At 36.5% G+C, this 15,037-nt stretch overlaps 1 protein-coding gene and 1 long non-coding RNA gene across 4 annotated transcripts; one reads left to right on the forward strand and one right to left on the reverse strand.

The window, feature by feature from the left end:
* Positions 1-155: 155 nt before the first annotated feature.
* LOC108951436 (uncharacterized) lies at positions 156-7,902 on the reverse strand. Of its 2 annotated transcripts, none has more exons than XR_001975849.2 (3): positions 7,678-7,899; positions 6,837-7,046; positions 156-499 (listed from the first exon to the last, which is right to left on the reverse strand). It is a non-coding gene; the product is annotated as an uncharacterized LOC108951436 (long non-coding RNA). The 2 variants fall into 2 exon arrangements; XR_010480149.1 differs by lacking the exon at positions 156-499 and adding an exon at positions 564-2,167 and having other exon boundaries at positions 7,678-7,902.
* Positions 7,903-8,844: 942 nt separating this feature from the next.
* LOC103969502 (C-type lectin receptor-like tyrosine-protein kinase At1g52310) lies at positions 8,845-14,513 on the forward strand. Of its 2 annotated transcripts, none has more exons than XM_009383043.3 (4): positions 8,845-9,082; positions 11,617-12,045; positions 12,284-12,854; positions 13,753-14,513. In XM_009383043.3, the coding sequence occupies exons 1-4, from the start codon at positions 8,995-8,997 to the stop codon at positions 14,330-14,332; spliced, it is 1,668 nt and encodes a 555-aa protein (XP_009381318.2). In that variant the 5' UTR covers positions 8,845-8,994; the 3' UTR covers positions 14,333-14,513. The 2 variants fall into 2 exon arrangements, with proteins under 2 accessions (XP_009381318.2, XP_009381319.2); XM_009383044.3 differs by having other exon boundaries at positions 8,851-9,082; positions 11,620-12,045.
* The last annotated feature ends 524 nt before the right edge of the window (positions 14,514-15,037 follow it).

Consider the following 15,037-nt stretch of genomic DNA (forward strand, 5'->3'; position numbering starts at 1 on the left):
CATGTGGAATGGTCCAAAGTTGAGACAATCTGTCTCACATTTAGTTATAGAAGACTAAATCACTAACAAATGAATCAAAATACCATTTGTTTGACCCAAGTATTTACTCGGCTAAACTTAACACTTGAAGAACCACCATGTTTCAGAGAAAGATAAAAACCACACAAATCAGGTCATGTGAATCATATCGAAAATATTAGTCTTTTGTACTACCGACGATAAAAATAGTTTGTTATCCCAAATCAGCCATAATTCTTGCAAAATGATCCATAATTCGATCCAAGAAAATTCAAAATAGGCACAAGAATGTTACCTCAACGTTCCGACATCTCAGAGGTTAGGTGCCAAGTGAATTGTGAATCCACTGTGCTCATATCAGGACTTAGAAAGAGCATCATGTTGGTTCCAATGAAACACGGCTGAAAGGTACAGAGAGACCAATCATTATTAAGACCTGAACACCATTTGATTGCATCATGCAATCCAACTCGATAGTAACCTGTGCCGATCAGAGTTAGAGCATCTCAGTATTAATTGCATACGAAGGAACTGGAGGTCTGTCACAGAGATAACCATAGATGTCACATACATGTGCAACTGTGTTCCATAATTCCATCGCTTGGAAATTTTAGAGAATATATAGAAGAAGAATTTGGCCAAAACATTAAACTTTTAGCTGCTAAGGAATAATCAAACTAGGACTAGAAAACTTCAGAAAAAGTTCAGGAGACCATTAGGTTTTGACATTATATTATTTTTTAAATGTAAAGAATCAGCATCAAAGAAGAAATATAAGTCAACAATAGTATTTCTAGAAAGAACAATATGTAGCATAACTCTTTGTAGTTCATATTTTGGTTTTGGTACCGATTTGGGAATCAGTTGTTAAGTTTGTCAAACTTTGCTCTAATTTCTGAAACAATTTTGATTGTTTCTCCATTAATCATTTCAGAGAATAATTTGCATACTCATACAGTGTAACGAATCTATGAATATTTTGAGAAACTTCTGACAGTTTGAAAATATATTTTCACTACGTTTAGGTATAAAAGTTTTATATTTCTTAATTTTAATGTGTTCCTTACTCAGAGACCAGGGCTATTATCCGAGAATATGCATGTTCAGCTTACAAGTGCTTCACACGCATGTTAGCGTGACAAATCTCTAAAAACTGTCTTCATATCTAGAAAACGAGATACAATAATCTCAACACAACTCTCTTTCCTTTGCTCTCTTCTTCCAATTCTGGATTTGTCTTTGTGGTAACTTGATACCCAAAGTTGAAAGATTGACCCCTCTTATTACCTACAACTTTAGATCACTCAACCAAGCCACCACCATTACTAGGAATACAAGTAAAAACATTTAAAAAGTATTTAATAAATAGAAAGAGATAAATAGAATGCGGATGAAACGCTTAATAAGTGGAAAGTTGAGGAAGAAATATCATATATGCATTCTGAACCAGTAAAATGGTCTACAATGAATAATTAATCAAGCATTAAGCAAATGATGCACACGGGAAATAATTCAAGGCAATTAGCTTGAAAATAGAAGGCCAGTAAATTGGGACTAGCAAGTAAAGGAAAAAATCTAAAAGAATAGACATGTATAAGTTCTAGGAATCTAGTAAAGCATTCTAGGCTCCCATCACAGACTGAAGGACAAAATATCTCTGATTAATGAGGTGACTGCTGAAACCATATCAACTCCAGTAGGGCATTGCATTTCATATATGAATGCCCATGAAATAACTGCATTAAAGAACTCAGTAAAAGATTATTGCTAGTGAAGATTGCAGAACCCAGATTCAAGCACCAGGAAACATTAGACATACAATGCAAGCGCATCAGACACGAGAGGACAATCATTTGGCTGATGAACATTAATACTGGCATATTTCTTAACACATCAATGAGGATTCAAATATAAGTGTAAAATTCATTATGAATAAACATTTGAAATGCTATTAGAATAATATGACTCATATCCTACTTTCTGGTACCCAAAATTTAACAGTTTAATATGTTGTACAACACATTAAATTGTGTAACCATCAAACTGTATTCAAGCTGACAAGTTGGTTGACTTGGTTGTTCTTCACACCAAGGTTCACAGGATCATGATGGCTGGTATCAGGATTTGGCCATAGACTGTGTGAGATTAGCTGGATTGTTGAATCAGATCAATGCGATCAGGATCAGCCATCTTTATTAATTTTTAAATGAAACATATGAAAATTAATTAAGAAAGAAAAATACTAAAATTTTAAATTTTATAATGTTATTTAGTATCAGTAATTTAAAAAATGTTAAGCGTCAAAAAAACATCAAGGTCCCAAAATGACTAAAGCGCTAGGAGCTTGGCAAAGCGCTAGGTGCTTGCTCAAGCAAAGCGAGATGCTCTAAAATATAAAAATATAAAAATATATAATATAATTGATAAAGAATATAATAATTTTAAATAAATAAAGATTAACAATGTTAAAATCTAAATAGTATATTATCAATCTAGTAAATAAAGATTACTTTGTATAGTAGTTAATAATCTACTGTTAATAATATATTATTTATTGTTAACAATAGTTAGAGGAAGAGAAAAGAACTGTTAGCAGTAGCAGAGGGGGAGAAAGGTGTCAACGATAATGGAAAGTGGGGAAAGAGAAGACAACAGTGACAAAGGAAGCTACGGACGACAGCAGCAATAGCAATAGCGAAGGATTCAATTTAAGTCAATCGCAAAAGTAGAGGAAGTTGCGAACGACAACAATGAAAGCTACGGACAACGGCAGCTCTAGAGGTCGTCCGTCGGTGGCGGAGGAACCTACGGTCCTCTCTCTCGATGGTGAAAGGAACTACACATGGAGTGGTGGCAAAAGGAAACTACGGGCTCTTGTTAGGTCATCGGACCCATCCGTCGATGACAAAAGAAGGCTCGGTCCGCTGCATCTGTGGCGGAGGTAATGATAGAAAGCTTCGACAATGGAGGCAGAAGTAATGCTAAAGTTGGCTTGGCGTCGCGCGAGCGTGCAAGAGTGGCTTTTGAGGCTAATTACAAATTACCCCATGTAATTAACTACCTTTAGCATCTCGGTCCTTATACTTTCAAAAGTTATATTGAGATCCCTATATTTAGGAAAGTAAAATATTTAACCCTATTGCTCCAATAAAATCCCTCTCTCTCTCTCTCTTGATTTTTTAACCCTATGAAATTATCTTTTTAATCTTGTATAGGGATCTCAATGTTTCACTTTCGTAAGTATAAAGAACCTAATATAACTTTTGAAAGTGTATGAACCGAGATGCTAAAAATAGCTAATTACAAGGGGTAATATATAATTAGCTCTGGCTTTTGCAAGTAAGAAACTAGTTAGTTGGTTCGATTACTGGTTAGTTCGTTTAATCTTGAACTGAGTCAAATTTAAAAGTCTAGTTCGATTGCTTTATTTGAAACGGGCGCTCGCCCAAGCAGCACCTCATTGAAGCGCACTGCTTGGTCCACCAATGAGGCGCTCAGGCCTCTCTCCCCTTGCTCGAGCACCTAGGTCAACGTTCGAACACCTATTTAAATCACTATTTAGCATCCATTCATAAAACTTGATAATATTTACTTGTGACTTATGAATTCTTTGGTTTTGCTATACCCTTCAATCCACCATTTAAATTAATCTGTCTATTATATAATGTCATTGTCATAACACCATTTATATTTGCAATAGGAGGTTAAATTTTGTGGACAATAAACAAGGATTAACTAATGAGAAGGTTGAGATGTGAGAATTGGATGCTTCAAACCAAAAATATGATTAGAGAGAATCCTCATCCTGGCTCCACTCCTAGATGATACAGTGGTTTCACCTAATAACTAGTATGCTTGTCGTATTGAGCTTACCAAGCGGTAAGCTGAGAAATAAAGAGTTGTATCGGGCAGTAAGCCTACCATTTTGTAACAGGACACTGACCCCTTCTCTTCCCCTCTACTCAGCCTCAATCCCTCATTTCCCCTTCTCTTCTCTTTCACCCTCCGCCACCGTAGCTTCCGTGGCTAGCCAACAACCCTCACCAAATCAGTCTTTCCACTCTACTCCTACATCCTCTTGTGTCTTCCACTCCATCTTTAAAGGCACGTAGCTCTCTCTCTCTCTCTCGTGCTTGCGATAATCTAGTTGATACCAACTGGTATCGACCCCTACCAGCACTTGGTACACTAGCAGTATTGGTATGTACCAATCTAACCGCCAATCTGAATCAGACTGAGATATTAATCCTTGATTTCCTGTATTCATATTGTTAAAATACTTGGCTAAACCTATTTTGTAATGGCACAATACCCCATAGTGATCCTTTTGACAGAAAGGTGCATCATACTCAATATTTCTTTGTACAATTGGAATAATGATCGTTGGATCTTTAGCTCACTCCTGCGGACTCTAGCAACCTATTTCTTTACAACAATTTGAATTAACACAATGAATACAACAAGAACAAACCATATTGGTTTAACTATTTAAATTTGGCTAAATAGAATTTTCTTCACCATTAAATAAAGGCAATATCTCTACTTAAATCAAGAGCAAACAATCTCTTTTAATAATGTTTTCTTAGTTTATTCTGTGCCTCTCTTTGCACCACTAATTCTAAAAACTCACCTCTATTTATATGTATCTAATCCAAGGAACAACTTGTAAGGTTTATTGTATAAACTCCATTAAGAGTGTGCTAACCAAAAATATATATATTGAAGGGAATAAAAAAAAACATATGTACATTGGCATTTCAACAAAAATAGGTATATCAGGGCATTTATAAGAAAATTCAACTTTCATCTATTCTATAATATGAGAAAACAATAAAAAACACAATATGTGACCATTAAAAGAAAATTTCAACCGTTTAGGTTATCCAAGGAGCCTCAAAATATCTTAGAGAGAGACAACGGAGCAAGGGCAATACAATATATGATTAATGGTGCCACAATTTGGCTATATCAGCTTATTGGCTAGGTAACCGAAAAATAATGAGGGTTCTAGATGTGTAAGATACAAACTGGATGAAGGATGATCCATCAGCAATCCACAAGTAGTGGTCCATATCTGATCCTTTTCTGTTATTGCTTCTACTTCATTTTTTTTTTCACGTTAGCATTAGTTTCTTTTCTTCTCACCTTTGCAATATTGCTGTGGCAGCAACCTGTTTCCTTCTACTTCACATTTTGCTGCTATTTTTTGATATTGCTACTTAAATGCCTTTCTTCTTTTTGTTGCTTTTTGCTTTATGTCATCATGGATTATATCTGCTTTTTTTTGTCGTACACCATTGCTGTTGCTTTCTGCACTGTTGCAATTATTATTAGATTTTTTTTTTCATTCGTCATTTTTTCTTTTTCCCTTTTGATGTTATCTTACCTAGTATTGTTATTTTTCTTCTAGTTATATATCTTTTGCAATTGAACTGCTTCATTTCATTATTTTATGTTTCCTTTTCCTAGATGCCTAGCAATGACATGTTTTATTTAATGGAGAAACATCTACAAGCATTATATTTCCAATTTTTCACAAAGTTTTAATCGTCAATGAATCCAAGTTTCAATAAACTATAGGATCAATTTGGTACTTGTATACTTGTACCATTTAATATCTTTGAAAAAATTAATTAAAAATGAAAATCAATTAATACGAAGCTCTATGGCCCAATATAGGTTTGACCAATATGCAGTGAAGTCATTGGGCACCCGGGTGCTCGCCTAGGTGCCTAGGCGTGGCGAGGCGTGGCCCAAGCACCCACCTATTAGGCTGGGCGACACTCGGGCACGACCAAGGCACTCGCCTAGGCCCAAGTGCTAGGCGAGTCGAGTGCTCGCTTGGTTCAACTCAAACTTGCTCAAGCCTAAATCAAACCAAACCTCTAACATCCACACGAGTTTGAGTTGAGCAGTGCTCTAAGCCTGAGTCGAGTCATGCCCTAATGCAAAAACCTCTATTTCCCACTATGTTTCTGCATGGCGACGAAGTTCCTCCCATCGACGAACGATGACAACGGTGACATTTTCCTATGATGAGTAATAGCAGTCCATTCCTCTAGTGACTTCTTCCCCTTCCTCTAGTGACATTTTCCTCTAGTGACTACAGTGAACGAGGTAGAGGTAGGAGGAGAAACAAATACGGGGAGTTTGATGTGTTATTTTAGTTTTAATTTATTTTTATTAATTATGATACATAATTTTAAAATTATAATATTTGAGAGTGTCTCATTTCGTTCAGGCAAGACGCCTCGAGCATTTTGGGATAATAGCGCATAGCGCTTTTGACAACACTGCAAATATATGAATATTGTTATGCATCACTTTTGTCAGATCAACTAACTATTTGATTTTTCAAAAAATATAATCATTTATTTAACCATTTAGGTTCAATAGGAGTTTCTTCAAATTTTTTAAATGAAATTCCTTACTCATGCAAATGGGGTCTTTCTCAATGGGAGTTTCTTCAAATTTTCAATGGCAGCATAGAAAATTAGACATTACGTATGCAAATAGGGTTTTTTTCCACTTATGGATCACATAGATGCCTTGAGGACATTGGATATCAATAAACAACATATTCATCAAAATTGAAAATTTTGCAATATAAAAATCTGACTTTGATTTTCATTGCATTTTATTAGACCCAGTTCAGTTGATTCATAGCACTTAAGTTAGGGAAGTAAATTCTAGAACTTATACGAGAGTTAATCACCACACTGTTAATAAAACCAAGTAACCATGAGGAAGGAAATGGATAAGATTCAACATGAATTCAAAAGGCAAGAGTTTCAATATCGAAGTAGATGTATACCGACCTCTCAACTGAGATACGAACGCCTCCCTTACAGCAAAGTTTCCTGCATGCGAGCCATAAGAACAAAAGCAAGCTGCTTGGCGCCATGTCAATGATTGACAACGATAGAAAGCACGCAAGTACACATTCATGTCCCCCTGCATAAGTGCAGACCAGCGTGCTCTCTCTCGTTGTCAACCAAAACCAACTCAAAGCACCATCTCACAATCATCTGCCCCAGAAGGAAACAAAAAAGGATAACTTCATTTTGAGGAGAGCAAATTGCATAATCTCATAACAGTGGCAGAAGAAAGCAAACGATTATAGATATACATATGGATCCATTGCTAGTAATTAAGAAGCTACGACTGCACAAATGAAACCACACTTGGGCGGAAAATCTTAATCAGCAAAATGAGATTCATTTAGCTCCTACGAAACTGCTTATGGAACCAATCATACAAACAGCTACTAATCATCAAAATGAGGCTTAAGTAACTCCCGCCAATCTGCTTTTAAAATCAATCACACTAACAATTAGCACTTCCAACAATATCTCCAAAAAAGAAAAACAAACCAAATATAACCCCCATCAAGAAAGAGAGAGAATTCCATAATGTCTTGCAGCATAACAGTAACAACGCAAAGAAATCGAGCGTGAAGATATTTATTGACACCCTTACCACTGATTAACAAAGAGACTCTTATCAAAAACCAAACTTGAGATCAAAACCCTAGCCTCTAAGAAAACTCCTACATGACCACCTCATCAAATCAAGAACGGAACTATCACGAGAACGGAGCAATTAAATCTTCCTAATAACACCTTTCGCGGCAAAGAATCGCCAAAAGAATACTCAAACCTTTTTAGGAGCCCCAGCGAATTTGTAGGCGGACGCCCACCACCGAAATCCCGCGCTAATCCAAGCAAGTCAAAGGGAGGGCGAAAGATGGCACGAGACATGAAACAGGTGCGGGTGGGAAGAGACCGATCGGATCCGGCCGAGCTTCTCGGAGATACAAACGCGGACCGTCTCCTTCTATCGTCTCGTATCTCTTTCTTTGATGGGGTGGGTTTTGAAGGAGGGACGGGGAGGGCGATGAGGACGCTGGTCGCGTGTTGGGGACGTACCAGGAGGCACGGACAGCCGTGGTCCTCCATCGCGTACGAGGAGGACACGCGTCCTCCTCTTATCGCATATTTGATGGGCGGGGTGGGGCCCAGCAGCACGGTGTGGGACACGCGTCCTCCTCTTATCACTTATTTTAAAAATCTCAAAATATCCTCTAAATATTGTCATATATTTTTCTGCCTAATCTAAAATTTATTTCCAGTTAATTAATTACGGTGTTTTACGGATTAAATTTTATCCAAAAATATTATATAACATTTTTGTTTTAAAAATACTGTGATATTAATATTTATTTTAAAAATAATATATAATATTTTTATATTAAAAAAAACTATGTAGTATTTTTAAAACAAAACAAGTATTTTTATGATTTAAAAAATAATATAAAAATACTTTGGATTGGACAGAAAAAAAATGATAACTTTTTGATGGAATATTTTTAAAACCTTAGAAAAAGATGACTGTTTAGGAATTTTGAAAATGGGTATTATCCAAAATATATTTTAAAAGAAAATATTTCAATCACCCTCTTAACCGTGTCACTAATTTTTTTAAAAAAATAAAAAATAAATAAATATTGAAGTTAAATAGTCTTTTTCTTACATAGTTTTTTTATAAAATAAATAAATAATTAGTATTTTTTTCCACGGAGATTAATAGTGGGATGCAAATTAATATAATCGAATCTCATATCTGAATCGGACTATTTAATGATGATCATTGTCATGATGCAAGTTTTAATATATATTATAATGGTTTCCATTATTATGCATATTTCAATATTGATTTATATTTAAAAAAACTCATTTTTGCGGCTAAATGAATAATTACGAGAAAAAAAAAATACGACTCAATTAATTGCCAAAAAAATGCTGCCTTTGACTTGTGTTAGACTGACATAGATCGGCAAACGCGGAGGGGGAGGAGGAAGAGGACGATGAAGTGGAGACGAAGGATCTAAAGATCCGTTTCCTTCACTACCTCTCATACTTGATTACATCCGTCTCTTGCTCTTGCCATCAATTCCTACAGGTTTCGTGTCCTGCTATGGCGAGGGGAGGAGGTGTCTTCCGCGCCTCATGCCTCATCTGCATCTTCCTCGCCGCCTCGATCTGTTGCATCTCAGCTCAAGACTGTGAGTTACCACCCTTCTTTGCTTGCCTTCCCCTACCTTAAATCTTTTCCCTTTTTCTTTCCCTGTTATTGTTGCCACTGCGGTCGGAATCGAATGAACCATCGAATCTGCGACAGCTGGCGCCTTTTCTTGAAGTCGTCGAGTTTGATGGTAGCATTTGGCTAGGGCTTCGCCTCTTCTTGAGCTTGACGGTGGTGTCGTCACTGGTTTTCTTTCATTGTTGAGATTTTAGGATGTGAGTGGTGGTTTAGGTCTACATGATCCAAGTGTAGGCAAGGATAGCATTATTGGGTGCTGATTTCAAAGCGCGATATTTCTTTTGATGTTTTATATTTCAATTTTTGTTCATCAAAATTGTTATTTTTCACTGCGTCGTGGAACACACAGCGTTAAAAATGGAGGATTTATGGATAATTTATGATTTTGGTATCTGCTCATCATATTTCAAGACTGGCGTATATCAAAACTCATAATTGAGAATATTATCACATGCGTTCTGTGCGCTTGTGGTCTTTTTAAGGGAAGCTTCCAGTTTTTTAGTACTCAAACTGTAAAGTACATGACGAGAAACAATCACATGGGCATCACTGATTTGTCTTCGTGCAAAAGAAGCTATTTACCCAAAAGGTGTCTGCTTAAACATTAGCACAGTCAATTTTAACATGGCAAAAGAGCACTTAGATTCACTAATTCTAAAGTCCACCATGGCACTTGTCCATCGTTAGAAAATCATCTAGAATAAGACCACTACACCAAGGTTTCAAGAAAATATCTCTCGAGTATTATGGAAGTATTGGAATTGGTATGTAATCATGTACTATAGTACATGAATAAATGGAGCTTCTTGTCTTCATTGAACACTTTATGTGCATATGTTGTGACATGTTCATGCTTCATCTCTCCAAAGATTCGTGGTCTTTGCAACTGACTAAAGGTAATGTTAAGTAAAGAGTTCTAACACTTTCCAGCTTACATTTTTCCTTTAAGCTCTTCCATAGAGTACTATTCTGTATGTTCCTGTTTCATGTTGTCTGGTGATTAGGGTCCTTAAGGTGGTGGGTTTTCCTTTAATAATTTTTTTATTTCTCTGTTCGATGCCGAGAATACCAAAAAGACTGATGGTGTGCATGATACTCTGTTTGTTGACTAGCATGTTTGAAAATCATCTTGATCTAATCAAATTCCTATTTAATAATAGGAATCACTTTTCAGAACAAACATGGCAAATTTTGGAAAGGCAAACATGGCGATGAGAAAAATATTGAGATTGCTCATATCCGAGTAGTTATAAGTATAGACGAATGACCTTGAGCAACTCTTCTTTGCAAGTGGAACAGATACCGTGTTGCAATAGCAAGAAAACACCCATCAAACTCTTTTTTTAAAAATTAATTTTGGTGAATTATATTTCTGGAGCTTAAACTCTTTTGGATATGTGCTCTATTTTAAGTAACCTCAGTAGTATATTAATGATCAGATATTCTGTTGCATTTGATCTAGGTTTTGAGAGTAGATATTTTAGTCATCTTAGATATTTCAAGGTATTTAACATATTGTGGTAGTTTTAAATATCAGAATTTAGATTGAACACATTGATCCGAATTTAAATGAGTTTCCTCTTTCCTTGAGGAAAAGAGGATGCTACTGTTTTTCAGTTTATGGTGTATCATGTTATGGTGCCCTTTGTCTGTTGATATGGTGGAATCTTCACTTTTTCAGGCATAAAAATTCTGTTCGACATAAACTAATTCAACAATGTGATTGAATTAGTCAAAAGTTCCATATAAACGTCAGCTAAGATATAACAAAGACTATAACAGAATTTGGGAATACTAAGTCTTTTTGGAGATTAAAAAATATTAAAGTGGTTACTTTTAAAAATGGATATTGCTGTTTTCCAGCATGAGTTCTTGTACTTGAAAGAGTGTCTTATCAGCTTATGAGCACTTGTACTCTAATTATGGTCATTTAGGATCCATCATTGCAAACTCCATGGAAGCCACAAACGCATTCCATGAAGTGAAGATGCTTCTTTAACAAAGTCTTCTCCGACTCACTTGTAATAAGTGGCTGCTGCATATGTCTTTTTTCTGAGTGTTGTATTGATTCATACTGATCCAAGCTAACCTGAGGGAATTATTCTATTAATGTCTTGATGGTTGCAGAATGAAATTTACTTTGTAATTGTTTGAAATCGTATAAGAATGATCAGTATGAACTGAGCATGTCACTTAGTAGAAAAAGGTTACAATTATCATTAATTGGTTATCCACTAATAAGATGGTTAATTAATGTGAGAAGAGAACTAACTCCTTATAAACCACCATTCAGATTATGACCTGATTTTTTCTTATTGTCAGTGTAACTAATTGTAGCTGTTGGTAAATGCTATTCTGTATAGACCAAAGCAAACTTGTATTACTATTATCATGATCACATGTACTAGCACATCTGAATTTCAATACTATTGATATTTTTTATCCTACCTGGAAGAAGTTCAGATGTTTTATACTTGTTTTCTGTTGTTTTTTTAGCAGCATTTTGCCCATCTGGTTGGTATGTCGGTCCCAATAAGAACAAATGCTTCATACATATAGCAAGTTCCCTTTCATGGATCAAGTCAGAGAAACTCTGTCAGAGTCATAATGGTCATTTGGCTGCCCTCACTTCGGCTCAGGAATTGAGTCTTGCACAGAGCCTATGTGCCGGAAGCAGCACTGGATGTTGGGTTGGAGGCCGTGGTTATAATTCTACGTTAGGGTTTGGTTGGAAATGGTCTGACAACACGTCAAGTTGGAATGAATCAGTTTTCCCTGGTGAACCTTTTCATGTTAATTGTACGGGAGCTTCATGCAACAGCATTAGCCCAACTGATTCATGTACTTTGGTAACTAGTGGCCATGTTGCTTTCGTCGGTGAAAGATGCAATACATCTCATGAACTTATTTGCATGCTTGGTCGAGGTATTGCTTGACTATCTCCCTCTTAATCAAGTTCTTAAATCTGAATTCATTTTGCAATTCCCCCTGTTTACATTAGGAAAGTAATGCAAATAATTTCAATGAATTATCCGAAATATTTTAGTTTTGGTTTTTTGTCCGGTATTTGAAGATTCAATATTAGATGTGTCCCTTGTGAACTTAGGTATTTTGTTCAGCACTGCCACTATTTTAACCAAGGTACAATTTTGGTTGATAACAGAAAGCAAATGTTCCCACAAGCATTGCCATAGGGAGTATTTTATCATCCTTGCAGCTGTAAGTGGATTAATTCTTTTCATCACCCTGGCTCTTGTCATATGGCTCCTTGTATATAGGCGAAGCAAGAAACGCAGAAGATCTCGCAAAATTTCTAGTCCTTCAGCAGCTGCATTAGTTCCTCCATCATGGAAAGTTTTCACCAGTGAAGAGTTGAGATCAATTACAAAGAACTTTAGTGAAGGAAATCGACTTATTGGGGATGCCAAAACAGGTGGAACTTATAGTGGGTTCTTGTCTGATGGCTCGCGAGTGGCAGTTAAGAGACTAAAGAGGTATAGCCTTCAAAGGAAGAAGGAATTCTACTCTGAGGTTGGAAGAGTTGCAAAACTTCACCATCCTAATTTGGTGGCAGTTAAAGGTTGTTGCTATGATCATGGTGATCGCTATATTGTTTACAAGTTTGTTGCTAATGGACCATTGGATCGATGGCTGCACCACATACCAAGAGGTGGTAGGAACTTGGATTGGGCTATGAGAATCAGAGTTGCCACAACTCTTTCGCAAGGAATCGCGTAAGTCTAATTAATAATGACTGAAGCATGTACTGATTACCTGTTTTCAGCAGCAAGTTGTTTTTGTTTTGCCATTTGATCCTACAATATGTTAGATTAATAGAAGGAAGAGTTTGTTGTAACTAAAAACTTTTGGAACTATAGTCACTTTTCTCGTCAAGGTATTAAAAGAAGTACACTACTAAGATGAGATCGTTACAAGCCTTGCTCAAGTTTGATAACCAGAGAACCATGATCATGAGTCATCATGTTTTTCCATCTGTGATGCAACTTCTCTGGTTATACATTGTCAGATATTCTAGTTTTATGTTGATAAAGAACTATTTAGTTGAATTGAAACCACAGAACAAATGTGTTTTAAAATTTTTTTTTTTGGAACAAATAATTGCATGATTTATTAGTTGTTTCGGTGTAATTCAACATATAGTTTTTTATAGTCCCGATGCAATTGTTGGCCAACTAAAATATGCAATTAAATAGTGTTTGCATATTTCAATGTCATATACAGATTAGAATCATAGGTAGAGGTTGACAATGGAAAAGGAATTTTGTCAGTTCCGTGCCTTTTGCCTGATGACCTAAGTTGTCATGTTAATATGAGCATCCTAGACTTCTAGTTATGGCTGAAGGATATGGTGAGAACATGCATGACGAATAAGTATTAAGGGTATGCTTGATGAATATGACGGACTATGTGCTTCACATCAAGTAAGCTCCCACTATTGAGGACATCACATGGAATCATCTTTGACATATTCTTGATAACGTACTCCATATAGTTGTATATCATTATAGCATTTGGACTATGGAGTGGATGAAGTTAGAACGACTCGTTCTTCATTTATTCAAACATTCAGCATATTTTTATTAATACTGAGGTAAATGCGGATAATTGCAGATTTCTTCATGACAAGGTGAAGCCACAAGTTGTACACCGTGACATTCGAGCTAGCAATGTGCTTCTTGATGAAGAGTTTGGATCACATCTGATGGGTGTAGGGCTCTCTAAATTTGTACCTTGGGAAGTGATGCATGAAAGGACAAAGATGGCAGGAACTTATGGATATCTTGCTCCAGAATTTATGTATAGAAATGAATTGACAACCAAGAGCGATGTGTACAGTTTCGGTGTGCTGCTGCTAGAGATCATCAGTGGCCGGCGGCCAGGCCAGGCCGTCGAATCTGTGGGTTGGCAGACAATATTTGAGTGGGCGACACCGCTTGTTCAGTCCCATAGGTATGTTGAACTCCTCGATCCACTCATTTCTGACATTCCCGATGATGGCGTGATACAAAAGGTGGTGGATCTTGTGTACGCGTGCACCCAGCATGTCCCGTCAGTTCGACCACGGATGTCACATGTTGTCCACCAACTGCAGCAGTTGGGTCTGAGGGCTGTCTCCGAGCAGCCAAGAAGTGGTACAAGCACCAGCGCAACGTCCCCGATGTTGCCACTGCAGGTGGAGACACCTCGCTGAGGGTTATTTGCATCCATGGGGGAGCACTATGTTGTCTTTTACTAGAAGCTGTATTAGAAGCTGGTGTTATTATATGATGTGCTTTAGATTTAAAACTGTTGTTCTGTATTAAGGTAATCATGTCCCAGACGCAGATTTTATTATAAGAACAGAAAAAAAGAATCAAGCGAATCTTGCGACAGACGATGAACAGGTACTGTCATCCTGTATGTAGCAGATCTTCCCTTTGCAGATTGGTCTGGAATATCTCAACAGATGATGAACAAGTATCTTCTCTCTTGTTCTTGCTGCTTGTAATTTGGTAATGGGTCTAATTCCCAGTTTGTCTTGTCTCCTTAATGGCCTTGGAGAACCATGCATGAGATGCAATGCTTGTATTTTCGCAACCTTCATATGGAGCCCTCAACTCTTTGAAGAAAGATAGTTTCTGCAATAACAACTTATTCCTTCATGTAAATACTATTAAGGGATCAACTAATAATATTAAATCAAAATTTTCTTGATGGTATCAGAATTTTAATTATTTTATTGATTATGATGGAGCTTTAACATCTAATTTGGGCTTTATATGATATGATTTCACCCTTAAAGATTCAGATGTAGTCATCCTCAAAGGTCTTCTTGAAACTTACTCTCTTGTGCTCCTCCAAAATATTCTAACACAAGTAGAGTAGAAAATCTATATAAATTATGCCAATGATGTCC

The sequence above is a fragment of the Musa acuminata genome, chromosome BXJ1-10, assembly GCF_036884655.1.
Source record: "Musa acuminata AAA Group cultivar baxijiao chromosome BXJ1-10, Cavendish_Baxijiao_AAA, whole genome shotgun sequence".
NCBI classification, from domain to species: Eukaryota; Viridiplantae; Streptophyta; class Magnoliopsida; order Zingiberales; family Musaceae; genus Musa; species Musa acuminata.